This window comes from Chiroxiphia lanceolata, chromosome 26, assembly GCF_009829145.1.
Source record: "Chiroxiphia lanceolata isolate bChiLan1 chromosome 26, bChiLan1.pri, whole genome shotgun sequence".
In the NCBI taxonomy this organism is placed as follows: Eukaryota; Metazoa; Chordata; class Aves; order Passeriformes; family Pipridae; genus Chiroxiphia; species Chiroxiphia lanceolata.
In genome coordinates, this window is record NC_045662.1 from 4,506,855 (window position 1) to 4,521,382 (window position 14,528).

The following is a 14,528-nucleotide window of genomic DNA, read 5'->3' on the forward strand; positions in this document are numbered from 1 at the left end:
CCAACCCCTGCCATGGGCAAGGACACCTTCCACTAGCCCATGTTGGTCCAAGGCCCATCCAACCTGGCCTTGGACACTTCCAGGAATGGAGCAGCCCCAGCTTCTCTGGGCAACCTGTGCCAGGGCCTCACCTGGCTCCCCGGGAGGAATTTCTTCCCAATATCCCATCTAACCCTACTCTCTCTGAGGTTAAATCCATTGCCAAGACAAATAGGCTCCTGTGCTCAATTTTAGTATGTGCTGGTTTAAAGGTAAACCAGCAGGGGAAATGATCCCAACTCAAAAGAGAGATTACAAGTCTGAATAACAATTTAATAAAATAATACAATAAGTACGATAATACAGACAAGCAATTGGTTTTAACCCACAAAACCCAAATGTATAACCCAGCACCCTGGGGCATGAACAGAGTGGTGTTCGTTGGGCCCCCTGAGTCCAAAGTAAAAGGAGAGGGGAAAAACCTGTTGGTGAGAGTGCTGGTGCAGTCTGGGCAAGAGTGGTGGTCTCAGTCTGGTTGAGAGCGGTGATCTGCAGTCTTCCTCTGGATCCCACGAGTGGTTAAAAAAGTCCCAAGACCCCAAGATTATATATCCTCCAGTTCAGCCAGGAATGCCCAGTACCTCCCTCAGGGCGGGGAGTTCCACAGTGGGTGTGAGGACAAGAGCATCCTCTTATCTCACAGGCCTCTTAACACCCAGTTTATAGCCTGCAGAGTCAGGGGTGCTCTGGGCAGATGGTGTAGATGGTCTATTGATAACAGTTTCTGGGAAATGACATGGAAGGCTATAGAATACACAGTTTTGGGTAACACCCATATAGTGATGAACTGATCCCAGCTGTTCTAACCAGGACATAGTAGCACTTGCAGGACTCATTGCCTTGGAAGTCTTCAAGAAGGGAGAAAAGCTAAAGAAGAGCACTTAGCAGACAGCTTCCCCCAAGGCTCTGCCCCAGCCCAAGCTCTGCAATAAGGCACTTGCCTGTTTGGTGGATGCCTCCTGTGGATCAGGAGCCTGGGGTCTGCTGAGGGGATGTGAGCCCTGCAGAGCAGCAGGACTGGGGAGGAGATCTCTGGCTTCCCTTCTGCTCAGAGGACTGGAAGCGTTTGTTAAATGAGGGAGTTGGCAGAGGAAGCTGGAAGCAGCACAAACCCAAAGAGTTCTAATCAAAGTGATTTCCCTTACCTTGCTAACAGGGGTCTCCCTGAAGCAACCTCTGGGGCAGAAGCACAGTTAGAGCTGGTCCTTAGACCCAGTCTGTGCAGGAGGATCCCTGGCTGTTCACTCCAGCTTATCCCAAGTCACACTCAGATGTGAGTGACTTCCTGTCCCCTTCACCACTGTTCAGTTTTTACACAACTATTGCTTAACTCTGCCACTGAAAGGCTTTGGTGATTGGGCAGAGTTAGATTGTTAGAAACTTTAAGAGAGACTGTGAGTCACTGGAACTTCTGCAGATGTAGCAAATGAAACCCACCCACCCCTCCAGGACCCTGAGGGGAGCTGGGCCTGCGGGTGCTACACCATGTTTGTGTTTTCAGCATGTTTGGGCTGTGATGCTTTGTGATCTCTTCCTGCCTTTCCCTGCAGTGCAGGATTTCTTGGGGCAGGAGTTCAGGTAAAGAAGTAAAAAGAAGTAAAGAGCCAAGTGTGATATCAGTGACTGGTAGGGGCTGTGGAATCATCAATCATATTTTGCAGTCTTGGGTGGAAAATAACTGCCCTTTAAGGTGTGCCCTGCAGTTCTTGCCTCAGTCTGTGCCCTCTGACACTGATCCCTGCAGAGCCACGAACATCTGCTCTAGGGAGGCCGTTCTGCCAGTGCTTGGGAGAAGGATGGTGTTGGTCAGTAATTATTTGCCTTCCTATCTCATTGTATCCATGGAGTAGGGGTGCATTAGGAATGGGCTACGTGCCCTTATTTCTGTCACAGCCTCACGCCCAGGGTTGTGGGATGTGCTGTGGGACCAAAAACACACGGGAAGAAAGAAGCTGCCTTCCAGAACACCGGGTTGCTCAGCAAGAAGCTCCTCTTTATTTATAAAGCGATAATGAGAGTATTTAAATTGTATCTGAAGCACTGCCCGGTGTCTCTGGAGCAGCCTGTGGGCGATGGCAGTGCTGGGAGCAGGGAAGGGTGGGTGAAAGCCCTGGGATCCCCCCACCTTTGTGCCACCAGCAGCTCATGGAGCCCTCCAGAGGGGAGCAGGGTAAGTGGCTCACTGCAAGTCTTTTCCTTTGGCTTTTGTTTCCATTGCATTTTTTCCCCCTTTTCCCTTGGCATTCCCTTGCCCTTCCCTTTCCCATTCATTGGTTGCAGAAGCAGCAGCGTTTTTAGGGAAGCTCATGAGGCACAGCTGTCAGGCCTGTGATTATTTGGGCTCAAGGATTTTCCGGTTGTCCCTCTACATTCAATGGGGGACAGCCAGAGACATCCAATTTGATATCCAGCCTTTTGCATCCATAATGAGTTTTCCTGCCTTAAGTTTGCTTTTCTCAGCCAAAGCAGCCTTGAGCATTAACAAGGATGAAATTGGGGGAGAGAAGAGGCTGGTGGGCAGAGGTTTTCCTGCAGCTTGGGGAGGGGTTCCCTGGACAGGACCAAGTCCCCACTGAGGAGGTTGAGGGCATACAGGGCCACGTACAGGGCGGCCACCACCTCGTAGGGCTGTTCCATGGGCTCAGCTGATCCATCTTCCTGGAGCTTCACTCTACTCAGCTCCACCAGGGTCATGGTTAAGCCCTGATCCTCCTGCCGTGGGAAGGAGAGCAGGCTGGCGTCCACATGGAAAGACTCATTCCCATTCTCCAGCTCATGCTCCAGGAGTTTTCCAACCTTCAGAGCAACAACAAAAAAGGCAAATCAGTGTTTTAACAAGTTGTCAAATTGTGATGTCATCATGGACACAGTGCTTTAATTAAAATACCCCTGTTCCCCCTTCACAGGAGCCAAGTGTGATGTGGGTACTCACCAGCTGCAGCTGTTGGGACACAATCTTCCTTTCCAAGGATTCCAGCAGCAGCAGCAGCTGATTGTCCAGTAGCTCTGCAGAATGAAACCAGCTCTGATCAGAAACCTGCCAGCCAGGTGTTTGAGAGAGCTGGTGGGATGGGCAGGGTGAGCAGGATGAGAAGGGTGATCATTTCTAGTAGAAAACAATTTCTGTTTGTTCCAAAGCTCTTTGGATGTTTTATTCCAAATGATTTGTGCAGTGAGAGGGATGTGTCTGTTACTCACAGAATCATGGAATCTCGTGAGCTGGGAGGGACTCCCAAGGATCATGGAGTCTGTTTCCTGGCCCTGCCCAGGACACCCCAACTATCCCACCCTGTCCCTCAGAGCATTGTCCAAACACTCTTGGGGCTCTGGCAGCCTTGGTGCTGTGCCCACTGCCCTGGGGAGCCTGGTCAGTGCCAACCACCTTCTAAGGGAAGAACCTTCCCCTGAGATCCAACCTGACCCTGGAGGGGTATCATGGGGGGTTCTCTGCTCTGCCCTGAATGGGATTTAGATGCAGATTCCACTTGGGGAGGAAGAGGAGCAGGAGGGCCTGGCCAGCCTGGGAGTCAGCCCTGCCTTTATTTCCCTACTATTAAAGACCCAAAGCCTCACCAGCCAAAGCATCGAGGGTGTAGGTTATTCCCTTTGCCAGCAGAAGACAACGATCTCTTGGAGAATTCTTTAACGTGCTCAACAGGTCTTTTAAGTCTGGGCTTTTAGTTTTCAGTTTACAACCATCAGTTTTCTCAAGAACTCCTTCCATCTGAGGAACAAGGGAAAGAAAAGTGAGGATTTGAGGGCAGAGGCTGCTGCTAGTGCAGAGCAGAGAGATGTGCTGAGTGTGGGAATTCTGGAGGGACTGTTATGGCACAGGTGCCTTGTGGGGCAAGAGGTGTGATGGTGGATGTCTGTGTGTTTGTAAATCCTGGCACTGAGAGAAGCTTTACTTACCTTCTGGCTCAGCTCCTGAAAGAGTTTCCTGTCTCTCATCACAGCTGTGATGGTGTTTAAGAACATGACCCGCAGGCCGCAAGGCAACTCAGAGAAAATCCGATAGTGTTGTTTAACTTCTGTGTCCACTGCATCTAATTTTGTTGTTGGTAAACCAGAAAGCTCGACACCTGAAAACCAGAAAGAGTGCAAAGATGTCACTACTGAACTGGGAGTTCAGTGGCAGCCCTAAACTGAGAGTGTGAAACCCTGGTGTGAATATTTTGGAAGCAAGATGGAAAGTGTGAAACCCTGGTGTGAATATTGTGGAAGCAAGATGGAATTTGGGCAGTTGTCGTGTCTTGGGGAACACAACAGTCTTGGTGGTTTGTTTTATCCTGGGAGATTCCACCTTACCCAAACTGGGTAAAAGTTGTGCAAGTGGAAGCAGAAAAAGAGTTTGCTTACCATCATCGAAGTAATATACATGTGCACAACGAGTTCTTTCGAAAAAACCCAGTCCTGCAACAGGATAAAAAGAACATTTACAATGTTCTTCCCACTGAAGGTCACCCACCCTGTTTTCTCCCTGACTCTTTTCTTCTAAAGAGGACAAAGAACCAATCCAAACTCTGCTGCCTGTGCCATTTATCACCAGGAGCTCTGCAGCTCCCCAAATGGAGAGCTGAGAGTTCCAGTGTCCCTCTTGCCCTTCCCTGCCAACCCCTCCCCAAACTGCTCCTTTCCCACACTGCTCCTTGACCTTCCATGGGTTGGACAACCTTCCCCAGGTGGTTTCTGTCCCTCCCACTGCCTCCATCTCCTTGCAAACGAGCTGAGGGTGGCTGTGGGGCTGAGTGATACTTGAGAAAATATTCTTCCTCTTCTGCACTGTTTCACGAATGGAGGAGCTGGTAATTTCTGGAAGTTACTTACCCCATTCTCCTTTGCTAATGTTCATCTGGATGGCCCTGAAGGCCAGGGTGCAGCCCTTGGGTATGACTATGCTTTGTCTGTTCTCTGTGGAGGCCTGGTGGAGGAAAACATCCTGTTAGAGCACCTGGGTGCAGGTGTTGGGGAAGGAGCGACCCCTGAGCACAGAGAGAAACCAAACCTGTGCAGAGAACTTGGCGTAAATTGTGGCTAGGAAGCCTCCCTGTGCCTTGCTGGATTCCTTGTAGACGGTCTCCTCTGAGGCTTCCAGGGTTTCATAAACCACGTACAACTTGAGCTTTGTCCCCTGGAGCTGCTGGATGAAGGAGTGATCCATGTTGATTTTTCTAAAAGAGAGAAAGGATGGAACAGGCTGGAGCACAAGTGATTTGAGGAGCAGCTGAGAGAGCTGGGGTGGCTCAACCTGGAGAAAAGGAGGCTCAGAGGGGATGTTCTGGCTCCAAGCCCCACCCAGCCTGGCCTAGTTAGGGGGAATTCATTGTCTAAGGTCTCAGTCTTGTTTTTTTTGCTGTTGAACACCCACTGTGTGACCCAGGATGGGTTGGGTGGGGATGGCCAGAGCATGTGTGCTGCCTTTGTCCTGCCTTACCTATTTTTTCTCACTGTCTCCAGTGAGTCCATTGATATGGCCTTCTTCTGCAGCTTGATGGAAAACTCCTGGGACAAAGAGCCACCTCCTTTCAGCTCCACACTTGCAGGGTCAACACTAAGGCTGAGACACCCATCGACTTGGTCAGCGGTGACCTTTGAGAGAGCGAATTGGCTGGAACCATCTCCCGAGGGAAGGAGGGACTCTGAAATGATTCCATGCATTTGCTTCAGCAGGATGGCACAGACTCAGCACTGTAAGTATTTCACCCCCAGGAAAGCTGGAATGTGGGACAGTTCAGCCATGACCTCAGTGACCCCCAAACATTATCTATGGACTTTGTGAACCTGACTATATCAGGTTGATATATTTGGGCTTTACCTGTGCTTTTCCCATCTTCTCCAGGCAGCAGCACACTGTCCAGTCTGAACCCTGTGTGGTGGTAGTAGGCACCTGAGTGGAATATGCTGTTTTGTTTTCTTTTTTGTATCAGAAGACAGAAGGGTCTGAAGTGCTCGTGGTCTGTGATGCTCTCGACAGGGACCGATTGTTTGCTTGGATCCCCTTGATTTACAATGTATCTGGTGACTTTTTTAAACATTCTGCTTTGTATGGATGAAGTTTTGCAGCCAAGCCAAGTGGATTGGTGCCTTGGGAAAGAGGCAAGGCAAGTTAAGCCAAATTACTTGAACTAAGAGCAGGACATTGTAACCAAATGTTAGTTCAATTATTAGGAAGTTTTCAAAATAATGACCTAAATACCCCACATTATCTAAGGACCCAACTTTCAGAGGGTTGTTTTAGGGAGTGTTTGGAGAGGAAGGAGCAGGAGCTGTGGGTTGTTTGGACTCGTCCCCCTTTGCTCATGAACCCCAGTCATGGTGCAGACAGTTCACAGCTTGCAGGCTCTGAGGGTGCAGATTTTGGGGGCAAATCCTCCCAGAGATATCAAGCAATCAGCCCAGGCCAGCCCCTTGGGTGTGGTCTGGTGCTCTGCAGGGGGGAGCTGGTGTTTGAGAGCCAGAAACAAAGCCCTGTTTCCTGAGACAGGTTGTTTTTCACCACAAAAAAGTTTCAGTTTCACTTTCTGGTGTGTTGGGGGAGGGAAAGCCAGGGAATGCCAGACTGGTTTGGGTTGGAAGAGACTTTAAAGCCCATCCAGTCCCCTCCCCCTGCCATGGGCAGGGACACCTTCCACCAGCCCAGGTTGCTGCAAGCCCTGTTCAGCCTGGCCTTGGACACTTCCAGGAATGGAGCAGCCCCAGCTTCTCTGGGCTACCTGTGCCAGGGCCTCACCTGGCTCCCCGGGAGGAATCTCTTCCCAATATCCCATCTAACCCCACTCTCCCTCAGGTTAAATTCATTGCCGAGACAAATAGGCTCGTGTGCCCAATTTTAGTAGCACTGGTAGGACTCATTGCCTTGGAAGTCTTCAAGAAGGGAGAAAAGCTAAAGAAGAGCACTTAGCAGACAGCTTCCCCCAAGGCTCTGCCCCAGCCCAAGCTCTGGAATAAGGCACTTGCCTGTTTGGTGGATGCCTCCTGTGGATTGGGAGCCTGGGGTCTGCTGAGGGGATGTGAGCCCTGCAGAGCAGCAGGACTGGGGAGGAGATCTCTGGCTTCCCTTCTGCTCAGAGGGCCGGAAGCGTTTGCTAAATGTGGGAGTTGGCAGAGGAAGCTGGAAGCACCACAAACCCAAAGAGTTTTAACCCAAAGTGATTTCCCTTACCTTGCTTACAGGGGTCTCCCTGAAGTAACCCCTGGGGCAGAAGCACAGTTAGACCGGGTCCTTAGACCCAGTCTGTGCAGGAGGATCCCTGGCTGTTCACTCCAGCTTATCCCAAGTCACACTCAGATGTGAGTGACTTCCTGTCCCCTTCACCACTGTTCAGTTTTTACACAACTATTGCTCAACTCTGCCACTGAAAGGCTTTGGTGATTGGGCAGAGTTAGATTGTTAGAAACTTTAAGAGAGACTGTGAGTCAGTGGAACTTGTACAGATGTAGCAAATGAAACCCACCCACCCCTCCAGGACCCTGAGGGGAGCTGGGCCTGCGGGTGCTACACCATGTTTGTGTTTTCAGCATGTTTGGGCTGTGATGCTTTGTGATCTCTTCCGGCCTTTCCCTGCAGTGCAGGATTTCTTGGGGCAGGAGTTCAGGTAAAGAAGTAAAAAGAAGTAAAGAGCCAAGTGTGATATCAGTGACTGGTAGTGGCTGTGAAATCATCAATCATATTTTGCAGTCTTGGGTGGAAAATAACTGCCCTTTAAGGTGTGCCCTGCAGTTCTTGCCTCAGTCTGTGCCCTCTTTTGCAGCCTGAGTCGCGTGGACTGACACTGATCCCTGCAGAGCCACGAACATCTGCTCTAGGGAGGCCGTTCTGCCAGTGCTTGGGAGAAGGATGGTGTTGGTCAGTAATTATTTGCCTTCCTATCTCATTGTATCCATGGAGTAGGGGTGCATTAGGAATGGGCTACGTGCCCTTATTTCTGTCACAGCCTCACCCCCAGGGTTGTGGGATGTGCTGTGGGACCGAAAACACACGGGAAGAAAGAAGCTGCCTTCCAGAACACCGGGTTGCTCAGCAAGAAGCTCCTCTTTATTTATAAAGCAATAATGAGAATATTTAAATTGTATCTGAAGCACTGCCCGGTGTCCCTGGAGCAGCCTGTGGCCATGGCAGTGCTGGGACCAGGGAAGGGTGGGTGAAAGCCCTGGGATCCCCCCACCTTTGTGCCACCAGCAGCTCATGGTGCCCCCCAGGGGGGACCAGGGTAAGTGGGTCACTGCAGGTCTTTTCCTTTGACTTTTGTTTCCATTGCAGTTTTCCCCCTTTTCCATTTGCATTTCCCTTCCTTTCCCTTGGCATTCCTTTTCCCTTGGCATTCCCTTGCCCTTCCCTTTCCCATATTAATTGGTTGCAGAAGCAGCAGCATTTTTAGGGAAGCACACGAGGCACAGCTGCCAGGCCTGTGATTATTTGGGCTCGTGGATTTTCCGGTTGTCCCTCTACATTCAATGGGGGACAGCCAGGGAAGTCCACTTTGATATCCAGCCTTTTGCATCCATAATGAGTTTTCCTGCCTTAAGTTTGCTTTTCTCAGCCAAAGCAGCCTTGAGCATTAACAAGGATGAAACTGGGGGAGAGAAGAGGCTGGTGGGCAGAGGTTTCCCAGCAGCATGGGGAGGGGTCCCCTGGGCAGGGCCAGGTGCCTACTTGGGGCCACTGAGGAGGCTGAAGGTGTACAGGGCCACGTACAGGGCGGCCACGAGCTCAAAGGGCCATTCCATGGGCACAGCTGATCCATCTTCCTGGAGCTTCACTCTGCTCAGCTCCACCAGGGCCATGGTTAAGCTCTGATCGTCCAGCTGTGGGAAGGAGAGCAGGCTGGTGTCCACACAGAGAGGTCTATTCAGCTTCTTCTGCGCATGCTCCAGGAGTTTTCCAACCTTCAGAGCAACAACAAAAAAGGCAAATCAGTGTTTTAACAAGTTGTCAAATTGTGATGTCATCATGGACACAGTGCTTTAATTAAAATACCCCCGTTACCCCTTCAAAGGAGCCAAGTGTGATGTGGGTACTCACCAGCTGCAGCTGTTGGGACACAATCTTCCTTTCCAAGGATTCCAGCAGCAGCGGCAGCTGATTGTCCAGTAGCTCTGCAGAATGAAACCAGCTCTGATCAGAAACCTGCCAGCCAGGTGTTTGAGAGAGCTGGTGGGATGGGCAGGGTGAGCAGGATGAGAAGGGTGATCATTTCTTGTAGGAAACAATTTCTGTTTGTTCCAAAGCTCTTTGGATGTTTTATTCCAAATGATTTGTGCAGCGAGAGGAATGTGTCTGCTACTCACAGATTCATGGAATCTCCTGAGTTGGGAGGGGCTCCCAAGAATCATGGAGTCTGATTCCTGGCCCTGCCCAGGACACCTCAACAATCCAACCCTGTCCCTCAGAGCATTGTCCAAACACTGCTGGGGCTCTGGCAGCCTTGGTGCTGTGCCCACTGCCCTGGGGAGCCTGTTCAGTGCCAACCAGCCTCTGGGGGAAGAACCTTTCCCTGAGATCCAACCTGACCCTGCCCTGGCACAGCTCCAGCCCTTCCCTGGGTCCTGTCACAGGTCACAGAGCAGAGGTTGGAGCAGCCCCTTGGGAGGAAGCTGTGAATGCACTTGGAGGGAGCAGAGAAGCCTGGAGGGGTATCATGGGGGGTTCTCTGCTCTGCCCTGAATGGGATTTTGATGCAGATTACACCTGGGGAGGAAGAGGAGCAGGAGGGCCTGGCCAGCCTGGGAGTCAGCCCTGCCTTTATTTCCCTACTATTAAAGACCCAAAGCCTCACCAAGGAAATTATTCATGACGTATCTTATTGCCATCAGAAGACGATGATCTCTTATATGATTCTTTAAGGTGCTCAAATGTTTTTTTAAGTCTTGCCTTTCAGTTTTCAGCTCATAACCATCAGTTTTCTCAAGAACTCCTTCCATCTGGGGAACAAGGAAAAGAAAAGTGAGGATTTGAGGGCAGAGGCTGCTGCTAGTGCAGAGCAGAGAGATGTGCTGAGTGTGGGAATTTTGGAGGGACTGTTGTGGCACAGGTGCCTTGTGGGGCAAGAGGTGTGATGGTGGATGTCTGTGTGTTTGTAAATCCTGGCACTGAGAGAAGCTTTACTTACCTTCTGGCTGAACTCCTGAAAGAGTTTCCTGTCTCTCATCACAGCTGTGATGGTGTTTAAGAACATGACCTGCAGGCCAGGAGGCAACTCAGAGAAAATCCCACAGTATTGTTTAACTTCTGTGTCCACTATGTCTGGTGGACTAAAAAATGATAAACCTGAAAACCAGAAAGAGTCCAAAGATGTCACTAATGAACTAGGAGTTCAGTGGCAGCCCTAAACTGAGAGTGTGAAACCCTGGTGTGAATATTTTGGAAGCAGGATGGAAATTGGACAAGTGTCACGTCTCGGGGAACAGGCAAACACATCACTCTTGGTGGTTTGTTTTATCCTGGGAGATTCCATCTTACGCAAACCAGGTAAAAGTTGTGCAAGTAGAAGCAGAAAAAGAGTTTGCTTACCACCCAGAAAAAGTAAAGCTGAGCCAGAACCTTCTTCTTTAAAATGAGACAGTGCTGCAACAGGATAAAAAGGACATTTAAAATGTGTTCCCCAGCCTTCCCACTGAATGTCACCCACCCTGTTTTCTCCCTGACTCTTTTCTTCTAAACAATCCAAACTCTGCTGCCTGTGCCATTTATCACCAGGAGCTCTGCAGCTCCCCAAATGGAGAGCTGAGAGTTCCAGTGTCCCTCTTGCCCTTCCCTACCAACCCCTCCCCAAACTGCTCCTTTCCCACACTGCTCCTTGACCTTCCATGGGTTGGACAACCTTCCCCAGGTGGTTTCTATCCCTGCCACTGCCTCCATCTCCTTGCAAACGAGCTGAGGGTGGCTGTGGGGCTGAGTGATACTTGAGAAAATGTTCTTCCTCTTCTGCACTGTTTCCCGAATGGAGGAGTTGGTAATTTCTGGAAGATACTTACTCCATTCACCATTGCTGATGTTCACCTGCATGGCCCTGAAGGCGAGGGTGCAGCCCTTGGGTATGACTATGCTTTCTATGTTCTGTCTGCTGCCCTGGTGGAGGAAAACACCCTGTTAGAGCACCTGGGTGCAGGTGTTGGGGAAGGAGCGACCCCTGAGCACAGAGAGAAACCAAACCTGTGCAGAGAACTTGGCGTAAATCGTGGCTAGGAAGCCTCCCTGTGCCTTGCTGGATTCCTTGTAGACGGTCTCCTCTGAAGCTTCCAGGGTTTCATAAACCACGTACAACTTGAGCGTTGTCCTCAGGAGTTGTTGGATGAAGGAGTGATCCATGTTGATTTTTCTAAAAGAGAAAAAGGATGGGAACAGGCTGGAGCACAAGTGATTTGAGGAGCGGCTGAGAGAGCTGGGGTGGCTCAACCTGGGGAAAAGGAGGCTCAGAGGGGACGTTCTGGCTCCAAGCCCCACCCAGCCTGGCCTAGTTAGGGGGAATTCATTGTCTAAGGTCTCAATCTTGGTCTTTTTGCTGTTGAACACCCATTGTGGGTGGGGATGGCCAGAGCATGTGTGCTGCCTTTGTCCTGCCTTACCTTTTCTTTCTCACTGCCTCCAGTGAGTTCATTTCTATGGCCTTCTTCTGCAGCTTGATGGAAAACTCCTGGGATAAGGAGCCACTTCCTTTCAGCTTCACAGTTGCACCATCAGCAATAACGCTGAGATCCCCCTTGACTTTGTCAGCAGTGACCTTTGAGAGAGCTAATCTGTTGTAATCTGGACCATCTCCCGAGAGAAGGAGTGACTCTGAAATGATTCCATGCATTTGCTTCAGCAGGATGGCACAGGCTCAGCACTGTAAGTATTTCACCCACAAGAAAGCTGGAAGGTGGGACAGTTCAGCCATGACCTCAGTGACCCCAGAACATTATCTATGGACTTTGTGAACCTGAATATATCAGGTTGATATATTTGGGCTTTACCTGTGCTTTTCCCATCTTCTCCAGGCAGCAGCACACTGTCCAGTCTGAACCCTGTGCACTGGTAGTAGGGACCTGGGTGGAATTCGGTTTTTGGTTTTCTTTTTTGTATCAGAAGACAGAAGGGTCTGAAGTGCTCGTGGTCTGTGATGCTCTCGACAGGGACCCATTCTTGGTTTGGATCCCCTTGATTTACAATGTATCTGGTGACTTTTTTAAACATTCTGCTTTGTATGGATGAAGTTTTGCAGCCAAGCCAGGTGGATTTGTGCCTTGGGAAAGAGGCAAGGTAAGTTAAGCCAAATTACTTGAAATAAGTAACCAAATGTTAGTTCAATTTTTAAGAAGCTTTCAAAATAATGACCTAAATACACCACATTATCTATGGACCCAACTTTCAGAGGGTTGTTTTAGGGAGCGTTTGGAGAGGAAGGAGCAGGAGCTGTGGGTTGTTTGGACTCGTCCCCCTTTGCTGAGGAACCCTAGTCATGGTGCAGACAGTTCACAGCTTGCAGGCTCTGAGGGTGCAGATTTTGGGGGCAGATCTCCTTTAAGATATCAAGTAATCAGCCCAGGCCAGCCCCTTGGGTGTGGTCTGGTGCTCCGCAGGGGAGAGCTGGTGTTTGAGAGCCAGAAACAAAGCCCTGTTTCCTGAGGCAGCTTGTTTTTCACCACAAAAAAGTTTCAGTTTCACTTTTCTGGTGTGTTGGGGGAGGGAAAGCCAGGGAATGCCAGACTGGTTTGGGTTGGAAGAGACCTTAAAGCCCATCCAGTCCCATCACCCTGCCATGGGCAGGGACACCTTCCACTAGCCCAGGTTGCTCCAAGCCCCATCCAACCTGGCCTTGGACACTTCCAGGGCTGGGGCAGCCCCAGCTTCTCTGGGCAACCTGTGCCAGGGCCTCACCTGGCTCCCAGGGAGGAATTTCTTCCCGATGCCCCATCTAACCCCACTCTCCCCCAGGTTAAATCCATTGCCAAGACAAATAGGCTCGTGTGCCCAATTTTAGTAGCACTTGCAGGACTCATTGCCTTGGAAGTCTTCAAGAAGGGAGAAAAGCTAAAGAAGAGCACTTAGCAGACAGCTTCCCCCAAGGCTCTGCCCCAGCCCAAGCTCTGGAATAAGGCACTTGCCTGTTTGGTGGATGCCTCCTGTGGATTGGGAGCCTGGGGTCTGCTGAGGGGATGTGAGCCCTGCAGAGCAGCAGGACTGGGGAGGAGATCTCTGGCTTCCCTTCTGCTCAGAGGACTGGAAGCGTTTGTTAAATGAGGGAGTTGGCACAGGAAGCTGGAAGGAGCACAAACACAAAGAGTAAAGTGATTTCCCTTACCTTGCTAACAGGTGGCTCCTTGAAGCAACCCCTGGGGCAGAAGCACAGTTAGACCCAGTTCACTTCAGCTTATCCAGTGTTGTTCCCGGTTCGAAGGTTACTGGAGGAGTTTCCTGGTCTTCCCACCAATGTTCTCCTTTCACACAATGGCCATTGCTTAACCCTTTCTCTGAAACTCTCAAATCATTGGGCAGAGTCAGACGATTGGAATCTGTTAAAGAGACTGTGAGTCACTGGAACTTCTACAGGTGGAGCAGATGAAACCCACCCACCCCTCCAGGACCCTGAGGGGATCTGGGCCTGCGGGTGCTACACCATGTTTGTGTTTTCAGCATGTTTGGGCTGTGATGCTTTGTGATCTCTTCCTGCCTTTCCCTGCAGTGCAGGATTTCTTGGGGCAGGAGTTCAGGTAAAGAAGTAAAAAGAAGTGAAGAGCCAAGTGTGATATCAGTGACTGGTAGTGGCTGTGGAATCATCAATCATATTTTGCAGTCTTGGGTGGAAAATAAGTGCCCTTTAAGGTGTGCCCTGCAGTTCTTGCCTCAGTCTGTGCCCTCTTTTGCAGCCTGAGTCGTGTGGACTGACACTGATCCCTGCAGAGCCACGAACATCTGCTCTAGGGAGGCCGTTCTGCCAGTGCTTGGGAGAAGGATGGTGTTGGTCAGTAATTATTTGCCTTCCTATCTCATTGTATCCATGGAGTAGGGGTGCATTAGGAATTGGCTACGTGCCCTTATTTCTGTGACAACCTCACCCCCAGGGTTGTGGGATGTGCTGTGGGACCGAAAACACACGGGAAGAAAGAAGCTGCCTTCCAGAACACCGGGTTGCTCAGCAAGAAGCTCCTCTTTATTTATAAAGCGATAATGAGAGTATTTAAATTGTATCTGAAGCACTGCCCCGTGTCCCTGGAGCAGCCTGTGGCCATGGCAGTGCTGGGAGCAGGGAAGGGTGGGTGAAAGCGCTGGGATCCCCCCACCTTTGTGCCACCAGCAGCTCATGGAGCCCCCCAGGGGGGACCAGGGTAATTGGGTCACTGCAGGTGACTTTTAGCTTTTGTTTCCATTACATTTTTTTCCCCTTTTCCTTTTAAATTTCCCTTCCTTTCCCTTGGCATTCCTTTTCCCTTGGCATTCCCTTGCCTTTCCCTTTCCCATTCATTGGTTGCAGAAGCAGCAGCCTTTTTAGGGAAGCACACGAGGCACAGAT

At 50.4% G+C, this 14,528-nt stretch overlaps 1 protein-coding gene and 1 long non-coding RNA gene across 2 annotated transcripts; one reads left to right on the forward strand and one right to left on the reverse strand.

Annotated features, from left to right (window-relative positions):
- Positions 1-1,984: 1,984 nt before the first annotated feature.
- LOC116798654 lies at positions 1,985-7,879 on the forward strand. Its single transcript, XR_004360916.1, has 3 exons — positions 1,985-2,209; positions 5,527-5,729; positions 7,791-7,879. It is a non-coding gene; the product is annotated as an uncharacterized LOC116798654 (long non-coding RNA).
- LOC116798651 (gasdermin-A2-like) lies at positions 2,257-13,330 on the reverse strand. Its single transcript, XM_032711212.1, has 11 exons — positions 13,320-13,330; positions 13,123-13,237; positions 11,992-12,260; positions 11,605-11,815; positions 11,192-11,357; positions 4,867-4,960; positions 4,399-4,452; positions 3,952-4,121; positions 3,613-3,763; positions 2,972-3,045; positions 2,257-2,835 (listed from the first exon to the last, which is right to left on the reverse strand). The coding sequence occupies exons 3-11, from the start codon at positions 12,209-12,211 to the stop codon at positions 2,518-2,520; spliced, it is 1,458 nt and encodes a 485-aa protein (XP_032567103.1). The 5' UTR covers positions 12,212-12,260; positions 13,123-13,237; positions 13,320-13,330; the 3' UTR covers positions 2,257-2,517.
- Between the last annotated feature and the right edge of the window lie 1,198 nt (positions 13,331-14,528).